This window comes from Pinus tabuliformis, chromosome 2_1 (genome assembly GCF_031772625.1).
Source record: "Pinus tabuliformis cultivar Carrire ecotype Pingquan chromosome 2_1, CPIR1, whole genome shotgun sequence".
Taxonomy (NCBI): domain Eukaryota; kingdom Viridiplantae; phylum Streptophyta; class Pinopsida; order Pinales; family Pinaceae; genus Pinus; species Pinus tabuliformis.
The window spans coordinates 753,796,236-753,819,027 of NC_142299.1; the positions used below are offsets into that span (position 1 = coordinate 753,796,236).

At 39.8% G+C, this 22,792-nt stretch overlaps 1 protein-coding gene and 1 long non-coding RNA gene across 2 annotated transcripts in view; one reads left to right on the plus strand and one right to left on the minus strand.

Annotated features, from left to right (window-relative positions):
• Nucleotides 1-22,792, minus strand: part of LOC149202765 (phytyl ester synthase 1, chloroplastic-like) — a gene marked incomplete at its 5' end in the record, with an annotated part of 221,087 nt that overhangs the window by 57,940 nt on the left and 140,355 nt on the right. The window contains one exon of the mRNA XM_089401684.1: nucleotides 16,329-16,414. Within this exon, the coding sequence (XP_089257810.1) occupies nucleotides 16,329-16,414 (86 nt within the window). The remainder of the gene's footprint in view (nucleotides 1-16,328; nucleotides 16,415-22,792) is intronic.
• On the plus strand, nucleotides 20,951-22,512 carry LOC149202767 (uncharacterized). Its single transcript, XR_016253573.1, has 2 exons — nucleotides 20,951-21,009; nucleotides 21,129-22,512. It is a non-coding gene; the product is annotated as an uncharacterized LOC149202767 (long non-coding RNA).

The window sequence follows — 22,792 nt, forward strand, 5'->3', positions numbered from 1 at the left end:
GGAGATATGAATTTATTTGTGTTATGGGACAATTCGTCAAGGTCGGCCAGCAACCAAATTGCCCCCATCTATCCTCAACGTTTTACTATAAAAGGAGGTGGCTTGCAAGTCATTTGTCACTCATCTCATGTGATCTTTTCCTCTCCACTCGTTTGGGTTTTGGTGGAAGGAAAAGTCACTAAGAGTATACGCTGCCGTAATGGATGCCCTAGACCCTAACGCTGTCATGGAGGAGGCTTTAATGAAGCTACAATAACGCAACAAGGAGAGATCTAATCGCAAGTCTAGGAGAGACCCTATTCGTTGTCCTAAAAGGCTTCCTAACGCTGTCCTAAAGGAAGGGATCCTAGCCGTAATAAGGAAGAGTCCTAAACACAGAGATCTGGCCACTGCCCTAACCCTAAACGCAATCTCCTAGCCGCAGCACTTAAGGTTTCCCTAGGCCGCAGTACACGCAGCAAGAAGGGACACTTATACTCTGTGAAGGGAAGGCCTTAAACTGCAGTTTGAAGAGGCTTTCATCTAGCCCTATTCGCAATAAAGAAGGTTCACTCTTAGCTGAAGATACGCAGCCCTAGCTGCACTAACCACATGCCTGATCCATAGCTATTGTACAACCCTCACTCTCAGTCCAGACAAGGTGACTACAACGCTGTCATATCTGGCCCATCCGCTGAAAGGAACAACACCTAACCTCATCAAGTGAAAGGTCACTTGGCCACAGTAAAAGAGGTTTCAACGTTGAAGTGACCCGAGGCCTCAAGATGCTATTAAGGGGTTCTAAATTCACAATAGATTACAACGTTGTACCAAGGTCATGAACAAGCTTGTTCCAAGATTTATCTAGGCTTGTTGAAAGAATTTACAAGTTACAGCTTGCTGCTTTGCTAGGCTACAAGCCATAGCAAGTAACTAATGTTGTCCTGAGGTCACAATGCAACGTGTATTATATAATGGTGCAGCATAGTGATGGGTACAACAGTGAATAGTGCAGCATAGTGCACAGTGATGGGTACAACAGTGAATGGTGCATCATACTGCACAGTGATGAGTACAACAGTGAATGGTGCAACATAGTGCACAGTGACAGTGGTGCAACACAGTGATGCATAGTGCAACATGATGGATAGTGCAACATGATGATGAAAAGCAGCATGTTGGGTACAACATGATGAGGTACATCTTAGTGATGGTGCAGCATGGTGCATCACAGTGATGGACACGGTGATGGTGCAGCATAGTGATGATGGACATGGTATGATGGTGCAGCATGGTGCAACACAATGATAGGTACAGCAAGGTGATGGAATCACTTGTGTTCAAATCAACTACCTCATGTGACATCTTCTTAGAGAAGATCTCTGCTCTTATTTTGACAAGTCAAAGTGTTGACTTCTGATGTATATGTACTATCTCTCTCTAGTGAACTATAGAAGAACATATAAGAAGAATTGATCAAGGGTTTCCCCACATTGGGGTTTGTCCCAGGCTGGCGCCACATCTTGTGTCCTCTTGTCTTGGCTTGTTTTCTGCGATTTATGTTTATGTTCTATCTGCATTTTACTATCATGCTAAATGTGATTGCTAATTTGGAATTGATATTCAGCTAATATGGAAAATTGAAGTAAATTTGCTATCAGCATAGAACATACCTAAAATTAACAAAGGGACCTCCCTCTGCCTCCTCCTAAAAAAGAAGATGATGATATGGATCTTTTAGAAGGTCCTTCTATGTCGGAATTTCAAAAGAATATTATTGATGATCCTATGGAGCCCATGGATCCTTTGGACCCTCCTCCAAATGATCCTCCTACCAGGAAGAGACCATTATGGCTTTGAGATACATTGTAGGATGCTAAGATACATATCCCCGCCAAAGAGATCTTTAGAGAAAGCCAGAAGCCATGTCGGTGTCAGAGATATGTTGTAGGCTGTATCCCTGAGTATGCTCATTCAAGCTAAACCACCCGCCTTTGAAGAAGCTGTGAAAGAACAAGTTTAGAAGGATCCTATGGCTGAGGAGTATGAATCGATTATGAAAAATGATGTATGGGATGTTGTTCCAAAACCTAAAGGGAAGTCCATCAACTCCAAGTTTGATTTTGTACAGCCATTTGAAGTTACAATGTACAAAATCAAACTTGGAGTTGATGGAAAACATCGAGAAGTATGGGGCAAGGTTTGTGGCTTGAGGGTTCTCCTAGAAAGAGGGAGAAGATTATGCCAATATATTTGCTCCCATTGCTCGCTACACTACTATCAGATCGATTGTTGCCCTTGTTGCTAGTCAAGGATGGACTCTTCACCAGATAGATGTAAAAACGACATTCCTCCATGGCATACTACAAGAAGAAGTATATGTTGAGCAACCACAGGGATGTGAAGTAAAGGACAGGAAAACTCACGTGGGCAGGTTGAAGAAGTCATTATATGTGCTTCAAGCAAGCCCCCAGTGTATGCCTGTATTGACAGTTACTTGGTGAAGCTTAGATTCACGAGAAGTAGTGTCGATCCTAATCTCTACTTCAAGGTGGTCCAAGGTATGCCTTTGATTTTCGTTTTATATGTTGATGATCTATTCTTAACAGGTAGTGAGTCTTTGATGCTCGAGTGTAAGAGGGATCTCGCCTCTGAGTTCAAGTTGAAGGATCTTGGTATGATGCATTATTTCCACGGATTAGAAGTTTCGCAGAGACCTGGAGAGATTTTCCTTTCTCAAGGAAAATATGTCGTGAAGCTGTTGGAGAGATTTTGAATGACAAAATGCAAATCCTTGGCCACCCCGATAGAGATGAACTTCAAGAAGTTGTGTGGAGATGCTGCTAGACTCGATTTGGCAAATCCTTCTTGTTGATTTCTGGTAGCATCGGATGTGCTCTAAGTCTCAAATTTTGCAGGGAGGCTTGGGCACATGTATTCCAAAGAACCCAGAAAGTGTTTTGGGAAATTCTGTTGATTTGGGGTAGCATCAGATGTGATCTAAGCCTCAAATTTTGCAGGGAGGTTTGGGCACAGGTATTTCAATGAACCTAGAAAGCGTTTTGGGAAATTCCACCCAGAAATGATTTTATTAAAATAATTAATATTTTTAATGGGGTTCCTAAGTCTAAACTTAGGAAAGTTAAAATATTAATGGGTATTAATCTAATAAGGGGTGAAACTTCTAGAAGGAAGCCATGGATCAAGTCAAAACGATCTGAGCCTTTGATTATGTTTTAATCTAGGCCGTTGGTTTCCCAACAGAAAGATATAAGAAGGGACTTGAGGGTCATTTGGAAAATACACAGAGAGATTGAGAAAATCGATTTTCTGAAGTGAGAAGTTCTGAGGAGGAAAAATCAATTGAAGAGATCTTTTGCAATTGAGGGGCAGGGATAGCAACTTCTGGAGAGAGAGATTATCAGCCGGAGATACATCAACAGAGAGAGGCAGTGAGTGATCCAGAAGCCTTGACGCAGAGGCTGACGAAGGGACAAAAGGGCCATGCAGAAGCAGCGTAGAGGGAGAGAGAGTCGAAATTCAGAGCAGAGGGTTAGTTTCAACAGCCAGAAACTGAGGTGTGAGACCAGGAGACTAAGAGCAGTGACTCTGGGCTATTGATCAATTCCCCAGTTGGGTGACGTAGTCCCTGAAAGGGTTGACATTGGGACAGCGTAGAGGCAACGCAAAGCTAATGCAGTGCCTACTAGGGGCACTTCATCCAACAACAAGAACAACCGAGACATTTTCTTGGTGATTGTATGAGATAAACTCACAAATCTTCTGCCAGCATTTCTCTTTGTAACTGAATAACCCTGTGAGGTATTCAAATCTTGCTACTGCTTAATAATAATAAACCCTCAGAGCTGCCACACCGGTTTTCTCGCATTGGGTTTTTTCGAGGACTTTTGTCCAAAAATAATTGTCCTATTTGTTTCTTTTTTCCTTGCTCAGTTTCTATGTTTTAGAATCATATTTAATTGGTGTAGGTTGTTTCAGTGATTTACTTCAATGTTTAATGAAGAAATCTGAAATTAGCTTGTAATGTAATTTGCAATCTAGCTGAAGTAGATTTAGCTGGTTGCAGTAGGATTCCTAAGACTATTAGATCTAGGAATTTTCACAAATTCCACCCGGACACAGTTTTATTAAAATAATTATTTATTTTTAATGGGTCCCTAAGTCTAAAGTTAGGAAATTAAAATAATTAATGGGTATTAATCTAACTGTGGGTGTAATTTCTAGAAGAAGATGAGGATCAAACATAAATGATCTTAGCCATTGGTTAGCTTCTAATTTAGGCCGTTGAATGTCAACGAGAAGATTATTTAAGGAGGCTTGAGGGTCATTTGGAAGACACACAAAGAGTTGATCAGTCAGATCGAATCGCTGAGCCAGAGAGCAGTGCAGTGATTTCGTGGTGATCATGCAGAGAGGGGCAGAGATAGTTTTCGCTAGAGAATCTTCTTCGAAGCGAAGAATGCACAGCAAAGAGGCAGAGAAAGACGCAGAGGAGGCAACGTAGTGCCCAGTGAGGGTGATGCAGAGCTAGGAAGGGCTCACGCAGAGCAATGCAGTGCTTTCCAAGCAGAAGTCCGAGATTTTACTGGGGTTTGATGTTTTGAGCCGGGAGGGCTGAAGTCAAAGCTCCTGAGAGCAAATCGATCCAGCAGAGAGGTGACGCAGGGCCACGCAGTGATTGTGTAGGGGCAAAGCAGAGGTAGCCAGGGACTTGCAGTGTAGAGTGAGGTAATCTCACTAATTTCTTATGCAGAGTGATATTCTCTGTACTGGATTTCCAGCAAGGCATCTAGAGTTTGTATTCAGAAATAACTTATACTTAATAATAAAATCCCTCAGATCTGTTGCACCGGTTTTCCTACATTGGGTTTTTCCGGGGACTTTCATCCAAAAACAACTATGTCACTTGTGTTGTATTTTCTTTCTTGCTTAGTTTCTTGTTTCCACATTATATTTAATTAAGTGAAGGTTGCAGTGTATGTATTTCGATATCTGCCATAGGAAACTGCAAGTAATTTGTTTAAAGGAATTTAGCAAATAGGAGAAATATCATCAGTCACTGCAGTAGGGATTATGGTTTAGGAATTTTCACATGCTATCAGAGTTGCAGGTAAAACAAAAAGAGTAGAGCCAGAGAAACCAACGCTGAGCAGAGAAGGAGATCGAATAGCTGCAGGAGATAGCAGTTTGAATCCCTAGAGGGATTGCACAGTCCAAGCCAGGAGGACTGAAAATTCGAGAAAAGTCTCTCTCTAAGTGAGTCGACAGAGAGGTAGGGCTTCCAGACTGAAATTTTGTCATGCCAGAGGGAGCAACGTAGAGCCTCAGCATTGAGGAAAGAGCTGGCGGGACGCAATTTTTTGTTGGGGAGAAAATCGTTAGAAGAGAGAGAAGAAGCATAATGAGGGAATTTTTCCTCAATAGACTTCCTGCCAAGAAGTTCGTTTTCTTATTGGCTGAGCAGCAACAGTAAGAAACAGAGAGGAGCAATTCGACATTTTCGTGGCAGAGATGGCAACCAGTGGGTTGAGAGATCAGGACAGGTTGGATGGGGCATCCAACTATGTGATCTAGAAGGCAAGGATGTCGTGCCTTCTAGATGACCATTTTCTCAAGGCCTACGTCGACAGCGTGGTGGCTGAGCCCGCGGATCCAGATCCGCTCAAGAAGTACAAGGGAGAAATGGCGAAGGCAAAGAGAATGATTCTTAATAGAGTGAAGGATCATGAGGTTTGTCACATCGCTAGCAGAGGGACCGCTAAGGAGATGTGGGATGCCTTGGCGACGTTGTATCAAGGATCTTTCGAGCAATAGAAGATGTACTTAGAGCAAAAATTGAGATCTGCACAAATGCAGAAGGGGGAGCGCATTGATCTGTTCCTCATGAAACTTGAGGAAACCCATGTTGGCATTATGATGCATGTGTTGTACTTGATGGCAACCCACTTGTAGCAGAACAACTGACTTGTATATGGTAACCAGATGAATCTTTAGGAGAGATATCAGATGTGACAGAATGCATGGCAGTTGTGTTTATAGATGTGACAAAATGCAGGGCAGTTCAAAGGAATCATTTCAAAAGTAATATGGCAAATCGCATTATAACAGGTCTATTCAAAGGGAACAAAGTAATGGTACAAAAGAATAGGATGAAGGAACAAAGGACTACATATCAGAATCAAGAAATTGAAGAAAGAGAATGGTTTAAGAAGTATACGTTGGTTCACCTTGTCCAAGTAGCGTATACACGCGGGTTCACAGAACAAAAAGAGCGTATACGTATGCACGCACTTTCACAAGAGGAAAAGCGCGTATAGGTTGGAAAATCAAGGAATTTCAAGAGTAGAGAATACCAGGGGTCAATACCATGGTATTAGCCCACAATATTGAGCGGAGTAATGACTATTTGATCCCGTCCAAGAATACCACAGATCCTAAGTGTGGTTTTGGTCTGAGGTATTGGTCCAAGGTATTGGTCTGAGGTTTTTGGTCCGAGGTATTGGTCTGAGGTTTTTGGTCTAAGGTATTGACAAAGGATCTAAGTATATAAGGAGGAGAAGATCAAAGGGCTAAGTGCACAAGTAATGAATATCTTATGAAGTGTTAAATCAAAAGCAAATATGCATGTTATGGGTTTCTGATGCTTTGCTTGATCTAGACTAAGTATGCACCCGAGTGTTTGATGATAGATGAGATCTAATGATGGATTAGGATCATAATGACTTATCGTTATGTGATCTGATAATGGATAGGCTAGATCTGATGGCTAACACACATTTTATCCTTTATATGTGATGATCTGGGTATGTTTGAAGTCTGGAATTGCAACTAAGTTATAAGTAAGTATTTGCAGATCTATACGCTGGTTCGCTTTAGTGAAGGTGCGTATAAAAGCTGGTTCGGATCTTCCAAGTAGCGTATGCAAAAGAAAAGCTTGACATTCAGGGATGACTGATCTATCAGATCAGTGCTGCTATTTTACTGTTGTTTGTCAATGATGTCATCATTAGATCTGGAAATAAAATTGATTGTATAAGGAGATTGAGTCTAGTTGATTGATTAATTGAGAAAGAAGGGTGATCCTTGTTGCTATCTGTTTAGAACTCTATAATATGACAATAGATCTTCATAATGTCATTGATTGGTACAATTTGTTGTTTAGAGGTTTTATGATTCAGTATCTTTAGAGGTATACACAGGTTGGGCAAAAGGAAGTAGTGTATACACGCAGGTTTGCTTCATTAAAGGAGCGTATACATTCTGACACATGCCTTTTGAGGTTACAGTTAGTTCTAGTTGTTGATGTAGTGTTCTGGGTTTAGATCTGTGTACTGGTTACAGTGATCTGTCTGTTCCAGTTGATTGGTTGAATTTGATTAAGTTTGAATGAATGGTTGATTCAGTTGTGTCAGAGGTTCAATGATTGTTTGATTCAGTTGTGTCAGAGGTTCAGAGGTTTCAATGATTGATTGTTTCAGTTATATCAGAGATTGATGATTGGGTTTCAGTGATTGGTTGATGCAGATGTATTTGATGGTTGTATTGCAGTGGTGATTGATTTTGAGCTTCAATGTTACTAATGGGTCCAGTGTGAAAATTTGATGAAACGTGGCCTTCATATTGTAGTGTTGTGTACCAGGAGTATCCAGTCTGAAAATTCATGAAACGTGGTCCCTGGAGGATGCTGAGGGTTGGAGCCTTCAGTGAGGAAGTCGAAGCTTCCTGCCAATAGTGGCTGGTGATTTGTCCAAAGGGGGTTGGATCTCCCTTCCAGTAGCAGTTGGAGAACGAGTGAAGGTCATAGCCTTCTGTAGGCCGGCGCCTACATACTAATAAACACATTGGCTAGCACAAGAGCTAGGGGGTTGTAGCTCCCTTCCAGTAGAAGTTGGAGAACGAGAGAAGGTTGTAGCCTTCTGCAGGTGGGTGCCTGTGTACTGGTATGAGTCTACACCAGTATAAGATTGTAAACAGATTATTCTTTATATTAAAAGAAGACAGAGACAACAGCAGCAGGTAGTTTTTCTCCCGCATTAGGTTTCCACCTTAAATCTTGGTGTTCATATTTGTTTCTTATGTGTGATGGTTACTTCTATTATTACTGCACATGGTTACTGTTTAATGTTTAATAAAGTATTGATGCACTGATTAAAGATCAACATATGATGAATTAACTGAATCATAAGTTCACTGGATATACGCTGGTTGCCTTAAGAACAGTTGCGTGCACACGCGAGTTCCCTTCACTGAAGTAGCATATATAAATCTGATTATGGAAATGAAAATGTTATTGATTTGTAAATACTGATTCACCCCCCCTCTCAGTGTTATTTCCAACAACCCAGGACGAGTTAGCAGCTGTGGGGTCTACACCTCAAGGTTCTGAGATGGTGAGATTGGCCCTAAATTCAATCTCAGAAGAGTGGGAAGTCTTTGTCCAGAGCATCTTGGGCAGGGCAGCTTTGCCACACTGGGATAGTATGTGGGCAGCTCTCAAGCAAGAAGAGTTGAGGAGAGATCTAGTCAAGTGTAAGCTTGACGAAAGCAACAACAGTGGGTTGAAGCCCAAGGAGAAAGAGAATGCAACCCTTGCATCCAAGGGGCAGCAGAGGCGGAAGAAGGGCATCTCGAAGATCAAATGCTTAAGGTGTGGTGAAATGGGTCACTACACAACACAATGTCCTCTCAAGAAGAAGGACAAAGATGAGAAGCACAATCCGAAGGCTACACCCGCGAAGATTGAGGAGGATTTTGCCATGACAGCCGAGATATATTCAGGAGGGAGGTGGGCTGATTTAGAGCTATAGTTCGAAAGAGCTAAAGATGGGCATGATTCTTGAGGAACCCACCTCTTGGATCAATTCCTTGCTACGGGACCCATATCAGAAGTAGCATGATGGACCAGTGTTAGTTGGTGCAGAGGAGTGTTGGAGGCTTGGAGCAACAAATGCAGTGGCTAGAATGCCAAGTCTGAGCAGCGTAGTGCAGAGTTGCAGCAGTGCAGGGAGGCACATTGTAGTAGCAGCAGCAACATAGTGACTTCAGAGGGATAACGTGTGACTAGCAACAATCAGATCTTCAGCATCGACATGCATCTATGTTGAACACTTGTTTAGTAATTTGGGATGCTTTTCCGTTGCTGATGTAGTAGCAACAACAGTTGGAAGAGGTTGCAATGCAGATGAAGTGATTAGCAGTAACACTTGAGAGGGGGCTGTAGTATGGATGCAGTGTTGATTGTGGCAGTGTCAGCAGCAGTACAGTTGCAGTAGCAACACAGTAGTTGGTGGACAGCATGTCAGACATCAGCGGTGCAGAGGACGATGTTATGAAGTCAGGGTGATGCTTCAATGCAAGACATTGCTAAAGCACATTCCTCACTAAGAGGGAGTGTTGATTTCTGGTAGCATCGAATGTGCTCTAAGTCTCAAATTTTGCAGGGAGGCTTGGGCACATGTATTCCAAAGAACCCAGAAAACGTTTTGGGAAATTCCACTCGGAGACAGTTTTATTAAAATATTTAATTACTTTTAATGGGTCCCTAATTCTAAAGTTAGGAAATTAAAATAATTAATGGGTATTAATCTAACTGTGCGTGTAACTTCTAGAAGAAGACGAGGATCAAGAAGAAATTATCTTAGCCATTGATTAGCTTCTAATCTGGGTCGTTGAATGTCAACGAGAAGATTATTTAAGGGGGCTCGGGGGTCATTTCGAAGACACACAGAGAGTTGATCAGTCAAATCAAATTGTTGAGCTAGAGAGCAACGCAGTGATTTTGTGGTGATCACGCAGAGAGGGGAAAATATAGTTTTGGCTGGAGAATCTTCTCTGGAGCCAAGAATACACAGCAGAGAGGCAGAGAAAGATGCAAAGGAGGCAACGCAGTGCCCAGTGAGCGTGAGCAGAGCCAAGAAGGGCTCGCACAAAGCAGTGCAGTGCCTTCCAAGCAGAAGTCCGAGATTTTGTTGGGGTTTGACGTTTTGAGCCGGGAGGGCTGAAGTCAAAGCTCCTAAGAGAAAATCGATCTATCGCAGAAAGGTGACATAGTGCCTCAAGGGAAATGATGCAGGCCCACATAGTGATTGTGTAGGGGCAGCATAAAGGTAGCTGGGGACTTGTTGGTTTAGCTGCCGGATCAGCCGAGACTTGCAGTGTAGAGTGAGGTAATCTCACTAATTTCTTCTGGTGATATTCTCTGTAATGGATTGCCAGCAAGGCACCAAAGTTTGTATTCAAAAATAACTTCTGCTTAATAATAAAAACCCTCAGATTTGTTGCATCGGTTTTCCCACATTGGGTTTTTCCGGGGACTTTTGTCCAAAAACAACTGTCACTTGTGTTGTATTTTCTTTCTTCCTCAGTTTCTTATTTCCGCATTATATTTAATTAAGTGAAGGCTGCAGTGTATGCATTTCGATATTTGCCGTAGGAAATTACAAGTAATTTGTTTAAAGGAGTTTAACAAATAGGAGAAATATCATCAGTGGCGGCAGTAGGGATTTTGGTTTAGAAATTTTCACACTTGAGTATCAACAATTGATTAGTGCACTGATGTTCCTTGTGAACACCCATCCGGACATATGCTTTGTAGTGAACACCTTGAGTTAATTCATGACTGAGCCCCTCCATGCACACTGGATTATTGCCAAACACATACTGAGACATTTGCATGGGACAATTAACCTTGGTCTAAGATATTCTAACGAAGATATATGACTGCATGAATACACTGAGGTTGATTGGGTTGGAAATATTATTCACGAGAAAATCACTTTAGGGTGTTGTTTTACCTTGGTCTGCGATGATATCTTGGATGAGCAAGGAAACAGAGGTCTGTAGCTTTAAGCACGATCGAGGAAGAGTACATTGCTGCTAACATGGCTAGTTGTGAGGCAGTTTGGTTGAGAAAACTCTGACTCCGACTCGGCTAGAGTTTCCAACATCATCTGGCTCAGTGTTACTTGGGAGCGGGAGTGAAAGCGGCGAGCGAGAGCGAAAACAAGAGTGGGAGCGCCATTTTCAGAAGCTCCCGGATTGGGAGCGAATCCCAGAGGAGTTCGAGAACCAATGTCACTAACATCAAGGTACATAGAGGGATTGGTGCTCTTGATTAAATACGAGTTCCATACCCTAATACATGACAAAATTCAATGGAAACATTGCAATCCCCCAATCCTGAAATCCTGAAAAACTGATAAGTCTGCAGGATTTTGAATGAAATCTAAAATTCTACTTTCTCCATATGAAATCCAATGAGGCCGAAACCACTCTCAAACATCCTGAGTCATTTCATGGTAATGTTAAAAATTTAAGTAAAAAGATGATGATGAAGATTAAGGAGAATGTCACTTTTACTTTAAGAATTTAACATTACCATGAAATTTGAATAGCATATCAACACTAGGAGAGGGGAATGGACCCCAAAGACCAAAAAACCAATTAATAAAACCATTTGGAGTCCCCCACACTCAGAAAAAACATAAAAAAAAATTAAAAAAAATTGCATTTTTGGGGGTTCACTGGCCACTCTTCTTGACCCGGTCGGGTTGATATGGACTCGGCTGAGCCGGCCGAACCAGTTCAACCACTGAGTTGAAAACATGCAATGACTCGGCCGGCCGAACCGGTTCAACCACCGAGTTGAAATTTTTTTAGCCGACTCAGCCAAGTTCCGAGCCGACTGGGTTTAAAAACACTGCTTTGGAGAGCTATTTGAGCAGGTCCTGGATACTACAGTCATATATTGCGACAACAAGTGTGGGATTCGATTGGCAGAGAATCCTGTATTTCATGACAAATGCAAGCATATTGAGATCAGGTACCACTACATTTGAGACATGGTATAGACAGGAATCGTAAGATTCCATCACATATCAACTGACGAGTAGATAACAAACATACTCACCAAGGTTTTGCCAAAAGGGAAGTTCTTGGTCTTCAGAGAGAAGCTTGGACTAATGTATGTGACCCTCTCGAGTAAGGGTCCTGGCTGATCGAGAACACTGAGCATAGCTCTTCCCCCCTGTTTGAGCTCATAAGGAGAAGAATTGAACCTGAGAGTTCCTGGGGTTAAGGAATCTCTGGATAATAGGATAGTTGTGATCCTTACCCTCTGAGGTAGGTTGTATCTTGCCTATTATCACCATAGGGTGTGCTTGATCCTTGTCAGTTATGACAAGTTGGGTATTGCCCCCTATCATGATTGACAGAGTACACCGCAGTATGCATCCTACCCACAAGCAGGGGTTATTGGGATTGCTTGCCCATCTATCCAATGGGTTGAGATGACTTGAGATGGTGTGATCCTTGCATAGCAAGTGGTATCTCGCTGAAGTATAGAGGATGCAAGTGTTCTACCACTTGACTTTTCAGGATGAACTTGGGAAGATCAATGAACATTAGGATGAATGTGATCTCTACCTTATATGGCAAGTTTGGTCTCGCCTGTTGATTAGTCAACAAAATAGATGCATTCCTTACTGGTAGATGGATCTCACCCAATTATCACTGGATGATAGGATGGATGTGATCATTACCTTCTATGGCAAGTTTGGTCTCGCTGTTGATCTAACAACAGGATGGATGTGATCCTTGCCTGGTATATGGATCTCACCTATTGTCATTGGATAGAGGGTTGTAGCTTGAGCTCCCCTATGATGTCAAATTCTTCTTCTTTCAGATTCGAGAGTGTTCAGTAGATGAGCAGAGATGATCAGAGACAACATTTGACTTGATGATAACGAGACATTTGTGATGGGACATATTTTGCAGTTAGAAATTTCTCTCTAGCTGAGGAGTGTTAATTTGGCAGCTCAAAGATAAATTCCCTTCATTGGACATAATTCCTCATCTAGAGAGACCCAAAATTGCTCTTTGAAGTACTCAATTTGGTTAAGGAAAATATATTTTTGATGTGAAAACCCATAATGGCACAAAAGTCAAGGTCGACCTAAGGGACAAATTAGCCCTCCTCCAACGCCTATAAATACAAGTCAAATTGCTCTCATTTGGATATCATCTCATCACACATTCTTCTTCTTGGAGGTTCGATATATCTGAAATATTGCAGGTCTTCATCCACATGTGCAAAGACGAGAAAGGACAAATTGTAGGAGGCTGAAATTTGTCTTTGACCAACATTTTGACCAGTGTTGACTTTTGGTGTTTGGGCCTTGTTTGATTTGACCTTTTGGGACTATTTTGGAGGCCGAATTTTTGGGCACAAAGACCGAGGTTTTTTGGGCATGTTGACTGCAGTTGAACACATATTTGATTGTAGGCTTTGACCGCATACCACCTCTCTCTGTTGACCAAGTTTGACTAAGATTTTTCAGCGCTATTTTGACTGAGGTTTGGCCAACATTGAAGGTCGAGTTTGTTGGTTGCTGAACGAGCTCTTGGAGGATTGTTTTGACTGTTGACTTAGAATAGTTAGGGCACATTTGACTGTTGTTGACTTGGACAGATTTGCAAACTTTGACTTTGACTAAATTTGACTATTGGCTCATCATTTGATATTGGTTGGTTGACTTTGTTGGTTGGTCAAAGGATTGATTTTGACCCATTGATTTTGGAACATTGTACTCTCTGTTGAACATTTTACGACAATCTAATAAGAAGAAGAATTCGAAAGGGTTTTCCCCCTTACGGGGTTTTTCCCTGGTCTTTGACCAAATTTGGTGCCTCTTGTCATTGCTTTTGATTTTCTCTTATTGTACATTGCATTTACTGTTCTATCTACAATTGCTATTGATTACTGGAAGATTAAATTGATTGCTAATTGAAGTTAAGAATTAGGCTAAAGTGATTGTAGCAACATAGAGCAGTGAAAAATTAACACATTTCTTGTTGTATGTGGCTATATTATGCTTTTATCTTTCTTTTTAGCTACGTCAACCTCCAGGGCATCGTTCCAGGCCTGACCCAAGTTGTGGAAAAGGGGAGGGAGGGACTAACACCTTGTGGACCCAATGGACAAATGTGGACCCAAATGGGGAAAATGTGAAAAGGGCTTGTAATGAGTGGAGGGGAGTGAGATATATGGTGTCGGGAAGTAGAACCACGCAACCAAAATCAGGGTTTCCCATGTAGTGCCACCCCTAAATCTAACAACCCATAAAGGAGATCTCACGGGATTAGGATACAAGATTAACCACCAAGTTGAGGCAAGGGAATAAGAGTATTGTCAAAGCCCGTTTTTTTCGCCAGATCCCCCCATCAATCCATGCCCAAATGTACCCAAGAAAAGCAAGCATAAGCACCCAAGTACATAATGAAAAATCATATCTTCGGGGTTGGATGGCCCACTTTCAAACATACGATCATAACAGATGAGCGAGGGCACATAATGGCTGGCTCAGGTGGCAGAGAATTATAGCACATCGAGCTATCAGGTGGCTGCATGGGGCTACTAGCTGTCATCTGAAGACAATCTAGGAGAAAATTTCTCCTATAGGGGTCACCCAATGGTGGTGGGTAACAGTGACTACATGCAACGTTGTGAAGATCCTGATAACATCCCGATTTTATCACGAAATTGCGATTTTTTGGCCTAGCCAATGTTTCCAGAATTTTACTGATATTTTGATGGTATGTTTGACATTTTTTACCAATATTTTCCTGATTTTAACGATTTTTTAGTCTTTCGTACCCTTGCCGATTTTATCCCAGTGTCGATGTTTGCATCATTGACTACATGTAGTATCTAACCTTATATTCCTAACACCTATGCATGAATTTGAGGTTGCAATTCCGTTGTGATGCATCTCTTGTAAATTTAGTACTGTAGCATCCGAAACATGAAAAGCACAAATGTGCCCAGTATTGCCAGCTCAGCCATTCTGCTAGTCAACTTCTTGTAATGCCCAATCAATAAATCTATACATTGGAATTGATATATGAGCACCTGATAAAGTGATAAGAAACAAATGTCCTTTCAGTAAGGCATTTCTTTTAACGTGATCCCCTTAAAGGCAAGGCCTTCAATTCTGCATGCATGCTACCAAATGTCCTACAACTGACAGCTTTATTATCTGGACGCCAAAAGTCTTTTTGGCCTTATGGAGAATGGAGAAAGTCACTACAAGGTGTAGAGGGGTTTGTGTTCACATAAAGTTCAGAAAAAATTTCATGCATTGAAAAAGAGCGTAAACCACCTCAATGGGCTCTTGTACAAAGGTACACAGGGGTATTAAACCAACTCATTGCACTTTTATACAAAAGGTGCAATGATTTACCTAGTGGATGATGATAAATGATTAAGGAAAATTGAGTTATTTTCCTTTTCACATTATGTTCAAAAGTATAATCATTTTATTTTAAAAAACCATCATTTTGTCCATATAATACATTAAAAGTTAAAACATCACTAATTTGTACATATTTTGAAAAGACTTACCTAGAGCTTCTATGATTCAGTTTAATGACAAGGAAGATGGTCAAAGGCTTTCAACACAAGATTAATAAGCTACCCTTAGAAATACAAGCCAACTCTTGTCCATGCCTTATTTTCTGGGAAAAAATACAGTTTTGTTCTGAAAAGCTAGTGGCAAGAAGCAAGGTGATTGGGCTTGTATTAAGACCAAGACCTAGGTTCAAATCCCCCTAAGTGGTGTAGATACACACCTAATAGCACTGCAGCTTAACCAAAGAGTATATAAGATGTATTTCTCGAAAAAAAGAGCTACAAATGGAATGGTTTAAATAATTTCAGAGAAAGTATTTTATTTATGGAACATCTAGGTAGTTTACTTAAACAACTCTGAAGGTATATTTTCCAATTGACCCACCTTACAGCTTCAAAGTCAATCTTGATTGTTCAAAACAACGAGGCCTGTGATTATAGAGTACATGACATTCTCTCCAACATGCCGATTAAAACATGATATTGGATGAAACCTTCCTTGTAGAACTATCATACTTGCAAGATGTAGTTTAACCATATTATTTCTTATAATAAAGCTTACGTGTAGCAAGTTGTGTGCAAGCAAACACAGAATGGATTATTAACTTGGAAATATTCACGCTATCTGTCGAGAACAGACAGATCCAAAAACATGTCTCGACAATTGAAAAAAACGCTAAGGAAAGAAAACTTGCTTTTAGCAAAAGAAAGAGCTCAGAGGGATTCCAAAGCAGTACAATAGAAACTTGAACTAATTTCATATGAAGAATAAATGGATCAAGCAATGAAGCATGATGAAACGAAAGCAAAATGTTCTTTCCAGTTGCATTATGTTTTTGTTTGCCATATAGACAGTGGAAACAATAGATTTTTAACTGGGGTATATTCTTTTATTGAAAGGAATGGACTTTTCTAAACATACCTTATATTTGGTACATCTCTGTTGAGTTGTTCAATCCAGTCTCTTAGGTATGGTATCTTTATCATATCATCGTAGTCAAGAAGCAACTGCATCATATCAAAGAAGAAATTTGTTTCTACATTGTTACATCTGGGAAAAATTGAAAATAGACTGAAGATGTCAAATATTCTACAGTGCTTTACTCGATTAACATTGAATCATCTAGACATCAGAGGCAGTTGTGACTGTTTCATATGATAATAATCAATATCTTGTATGTTCAAATAAGGTATAGTTGATATGATGAATATCTATCCCTAGAAATAAGGGGACTGTCTCCTTTCAGGGATGGCCTTCTAAAAAGTGTCTAACAATAACAAATTTTATGTACTCACCATGACATTATCACCTTATATGTACCTATCTTGGCTTCCTTTACATCAAAACCAATTTAGCATCATAAAGCAATTTAATACTTCATTTACTATTTTGATTTTTTAAAAATAGTCATATATTTACAGAAAAGTACCTACAAAAATATGTAGGAAGCGTATATACAATGAACATGATAACCTCTTCCTCTGCTGAAATAAAATCAGAATACACTGCAGGATCCAAATATTGAGCATCTTTGATCAGCAGCACACCCTAGCCAAGAGCTGATGGTGGACGTCATCTTTCCACAAAAAACAAAAAGTAGACGGAGAACTGAACTTATGAGAAAAACGGCCTTGCATTTAATTTCCAAAAGAATAAAAAATGCCAAGATCCTTGGCAATAACATATCCCTGTAAATGTAAGACCAACCTAAAAGTGATAGCCTCCAAACATAGTAGAGAGAGAGCTAGTGGACCTTGTGCTGGAGAAACACTAGAAATTAATCCTCAAGGTACTTTAAACATTGCTTGACAAATGAACACTCCCAAAAATATGCTTCAGTGTCTTTGGGAAGTGGAAAACTAGACAAATGCCATCAGAATGTCCACTTTTGGGAAACCTGGGCTTGGACAAAAGGCACTAATCTGGATCTACCAAGCTCTGAGGGGATCAAATCCCTTTTCACTAAAGGAAGTTTGCATCTTGAAAGGTTTAATCTCTTTCGACGCTTGGTAGATCTAGAGTTAAAATGGATGTAGGATGGTTAAATTATTAATTATAATTATAATTATAATTATTAATTATATGTTTTTTATTTTATTTTTATTTCTAATTTTATGTAATTTGACCAAGTCAAAATGTTAAACAAGCATTACAACGTCTCTAATGTCTACCATACTATTATTTTGATTTTCTTAATTTCTCTCTTTCATCTCACCTTACTTTCATTTCCTGTCATCTCATGTCATCTCAGCGTAAATATCAAAACCTCTTGTCATGCTGCATCTCATCACCACCCACGCACACTTTCATTTCCTGCCCAACCTTCTATTTTCATTGTCTTCACTACCAAATTTTCCTTATACTCAACCATCCTCTCATATTAACCTTTACCAAATCAATTCACCACATAAATCATAAGTCTGAGAAATTATACTTTTATCCACGTAATCTTTCATTATAATATATATATATATCCCCTAAGATCCAATAACCCTCCACCTCAACCTAAATTTCTTGCCTCCTCGAAAAGCTTCAGCCAAACTTTATCGTTAAACATTTATCCCATACCAAGTCCAAGATTTTAGATTGCGTTATCTAGGATTTATCCCATATCTCTGTTCGGAGGAAGAGCCACAGTTGCTGGCTTGAATCGTGGACAATAAAAATGTCTAACATGAATAATCTGGAAATGCTTGAACATAATTACTATTCTCACAAAAGCTTTTGATTTGGAGTTAAAGGTTGTTATAAAATAGTGAATGAAAAATGACATTGAAATATGCCAGATACCAAAAGTTGTTTTCAGAGCTTTTAAAAATGATTAGCAGGTAAAATTAAGTTTACCTGGATAATCGAAGCATATAACTGGATTAAAACACATGCACTTCAAAGTTTCAAATCATTGAAAGAGGTTGGATAAAATTTCCGAAATCATTGACAGCCGTTGTTTAAAAAAAGTCGTGGATGGTAGGATTTAATGCACGGATGGGTGCATTGAGCGCTTGGTTCAAGGGTTCCAGGGTTGAAGATACCAGAAAACGTTGGAGATCATGAAAAGTTGATAACCACCGTTTCTTCTTACACAGTGACTATGTCAAAGGACTTGATTCAACAATGGTAAAATAAACACAGTAAATGAAAGTATTGCCTATTCAAGGCGCACTGCTGGTGAACTTTTCTCCATAGTATTCCAGGTTACAGAACACGGGTGGTACTACTTGAATGAGCAGCGCCCCAAGATTAGAGCAGTGTCTAATTATTATTAGTTTGTGAAGTTTTTGGCCGAGCGATTTTTTTGGTCTCTTTTTGTTGTTTGAAATCCATTTTCGAATGTATTTATATGGCGTGTTGTGTAAGCAAATTCATTAGTGGTTTACTGAGAGAGTTCTAGAACTTGCCTTAATAAGAATGTTAAGCAGATTCTCATCATCCACTTCAAAGTTTTTTATCTACTTTCAAAATATACCAAACTATCAATGTCATACCAAGCTACTGGCATAACTATCCCTGTGTATCGATGATTCATAACTTTTTTCCTAATTTCAAAATATACTTATTTATAAAGGTAATACCCACCTATCGGCATATCCATCTCTACGTCTCGAAGAACTTCTATATCTCTCTTATGCACAGTACGTGGTGGTTTCCAGCACACAAACATTTCGTTAAAATTCTGCAAACCAATAAGATAAAACTGATACTTAAAATTGAGATTTCAAAACTTCCAGCGTAAATTAGGTTTTCAAATTGGGAGAAACCGTTTATGGACACCGAAACTGCTGAAAAAATTTTAGGGCATCAATTTCTTCCAAGTTTTTAAATGAAGAGAAACCCTTTCCTGTTTTTAAAAGCTAAAATTTAATTAGTAATTTTATTGATAGGATCCTGAGCGATTATAGGGGTATAAATTTATACCTCAGATCTGCACGTACATTGAGTAAGTCACTCAATTCACATTCCATATGGAGACTACGATTTTTCCTGTTATTTTTGGTTCCTACACTCTCATATTTCAGGGATTCTCTTCGCAGGCATATATATTAACTGCCCAAAAATTGCCCATTTTTTAACTGCCCACAAATTACCTACGGTTTTCCCTATAATTTTTTGTTCCTGCAATCGTATTTCAGGGATTCTCTTCGTAGTGGTGACTAGATCTACATCATCCATATATATTATAATCCACATCATCAATGCAAAGGAAAGGTGTAATATCCTCATTTTTATTTTCCTCTCTAGTACAGCGAGGGTGATTTCCAGGGCACAAGATGACCAAGTCACTGGAGCAGGATTATTTTATCAGGGGATTTGACGGCGTTCAGTTGGCATACTCATCATTATGAACAGTTAAGCACAACTTGTTTTGGTTCCGTTGCTTTCAGATAATTCCCCTAAAACGGGGTTATTATTGAGCATAACTTAATTAATCATGCTTAAGGTGACATTCTAGAGGAATATCTAACAGAACACCTTAGAGTAATAGCTTGTTGGAACCGAAAGAGGAAGATCTACAAGATGGGATGTTGAAAAGTGACTTCTAGTGGCTGTAGAGAGTATGGTGGGCGATTTACCATTTTTCTATATTAAAATGATTTAATTAGTTATTTAATTAAAAAGGGAAACGATTAATTAAGGGGAAAATGTCAAAAGTGACTTAAATAAATTAGAATTCACTTAAGATGAAGTCAAGAGGGAGCTTTTAGAATAATAACAAAATAATAAAATAAAATACTACTAGAAAATTAGAGATCTATCATTGGGCTTTTAAAAGGAGGAGAACATTTGAGGACATCTTGGATTGTTGGTATGTTTTGTTTGATGAGGTTTGGAGAACATGGTTAACTTTTGTAGCCCCGGGACGGAAACCCTCCGGTTTGCTATTATGTGTTGGATGAAAACCCAACACGAGGAGATTTTACCCAAAAATCTCATGGTGCTTCAGTGGAGTTTTGGAGACCAGGTTTGCAGTAGTGCTTATCAATCACTGTTAATTTTGGAGGCCCAATCCAACATCATAGCAGATCTTCTAATGGCAGTCATCTTAGCTATATTCCACAACAAATATTATACTTAGATTTCCCAGTATATAATAAAGTTGCTTTATTCCCATTTCTGTGTTATTGTGGAATTTCTGGTTTTATTGCAAAATTTTACTCATTGTGTTGCAAGTTTTATAATGCAAGTGTGCGATTTTGCATGGCTTCAAGAAGGAATTTTATGGCTTAATGTAATTTTGGTAAAACCCTAGTAAGAGCTGGTTTTCCTACCAATTTGAGGGTTTTATTGCAGATAGAGTTGCTTTTGGAAAGGTCAAATTCTTATCAGCGATGGTTATCTTTGAAAAACTAGGTTCGAAGGTTTATTTTGAATGTGCCAAATTCTTTTGTGAGAGCCAATTTTTATTGCAAAAAATATATTTTCGCTGGAGATGCTAGATCATTGCTGAAGAACACTTTTATGGCTAGGTTTATCAAGCTCATCGTTGTTTGCAAATTTGTCACACATGTAGTAAATGTCTTAGAAAATTTCTAACAAATTTTTGCAGGCATAATAATGATTCGACAAATTTGAGGCAAATGTTATTGTGAGAAGTCAAAAAGTGGTAATTTTCCTTAGGGCTATATTGTTCTTTGCTTTGGATAATCTTTTCAATATTTACATATTGCATTCACCCCATTATATCATAACATCATCAACAATCATGACATGATAGTTTTGCAGGAGGATGGTAGATTAGAGGAGCATGGAGTTTCCTATCAGACGAGGGAGGATATTTTGGATATGGTGGTGAATCCATCTTAAAGGTCTACCCATTGATGAAGTGCAAACATATGCAGTGGCAGCTAGCAAAGCTGCAACATTTTCGGACAACAACCCTTTCTAGGAGTACATAGATAGAGCTTGCAACACGAGAGGCAAGATTTCTTGGAAAAATCTTGTTGATTAACCGGGAAAAGAAGCATGAGTTGAGCATGGACCAACATCACGATAATAGAGTTGTCCCATACACAAGTGTCCATGCATTTGATTCTTCCCAAAGGATGGATTGGCGAGAGATCATGAGTTAGTATCCTATTTATGGAGTGTCATTCTTGGTTAGAAGCATAGTACAACAAGGGCCTTTAGAGATGAGGGATACTACATGCTTTAGTTGGGCGCAGGATGTACGTTGACCACTCATCAGCATTCCAAAAAAGCATCAGCATAGTGGGATTGACCTTGGTCTATGCCAAGGGGTGGACTAGAGAGACGTGATGAGTTGGTATTCTATTGATGGAACAACATCTATGGCCAAAGACAGAGCATAGTCGGAGCCATGGGACATGGGCAATGATTAGCCATGGTGGCATTGGGATCCGAGTGGATCTATTAACGACAAGTTGAGTCAGAGATGATTTTGGGATCCTGGTATTGGGGAATCCGTTCATGTTTGATTAGAATGGAGGCATGATGTGATCCAGTGGTTCATATGGGATCTAGGCATCAGTTTGCAGATGCCTCTGCAATGGACGGATATGGATTGCTTGAGGGTAAGCAATCTTGAGTCAGGAGGATTTGTAATATCCCCATTTTTATTTTCCTCTATAGTAAAGCCAGGGTGGATTTCCAGGGCACAAGATGGCCAAGTGTAATGTTCCTTTTTTTGGTGTTCCTCACGACATGGTTAGGATGGACTTTCAGGGCTAGGGCAAACAGGTCATAGGTACAGGTTCACTTCATCAGCGGGCCCAGGGAATTCTGGAGGTGTTTCATGGGGTTTTCAGGAGCTTTTATGAGGTCCGTTGGCATTCGCTTGGTATATTCCATCATCTACACAACTTGCCTTTTGTTTCATTGCATTCCGACTACTTGCAAAAAACTGAGTTATTAATGGACTTGACTCAATTAATTATGCTTAAGGTGGCATTTCGGGAGGAATTCTTGGCAAAACACCTTAGTGTAATAGCTTGTTGGAACCAGAACGAGAATATCTATAAGATGAGATGGATAGAAGTGATTTTCAGAGGCTTGAGGAGGCATGGTGGCCAATTTACCATTTTCCCACATTAAAAAAAATATTTTAATTAAGGGAAATGTGCTCAATGATTAAAATAATAATAAAATAGGAGCTTCTAGAGGGGTCCATCAGATCTATAAAAAAAGGAGGCCATTAGCGGACATCTTAGATTTGTTATTTCTTCTTGTATGAGAGGTCGGGAACTTGGTTCTCTACTTCTTTCGTAGCCTTAGGACAAAAACCCTCGGGTGATTTAGTGAGATTGGGCGAGCACCCATCTCCCCTTGGTGAATTCATGAATTCATCCAGAATTCACTGGAGAGCTTACCAGTGGTAGTTCAGTTCAGCTTTGGGAGGCCGGTGCAGTGCAGTAGATTATCTTGGAGTC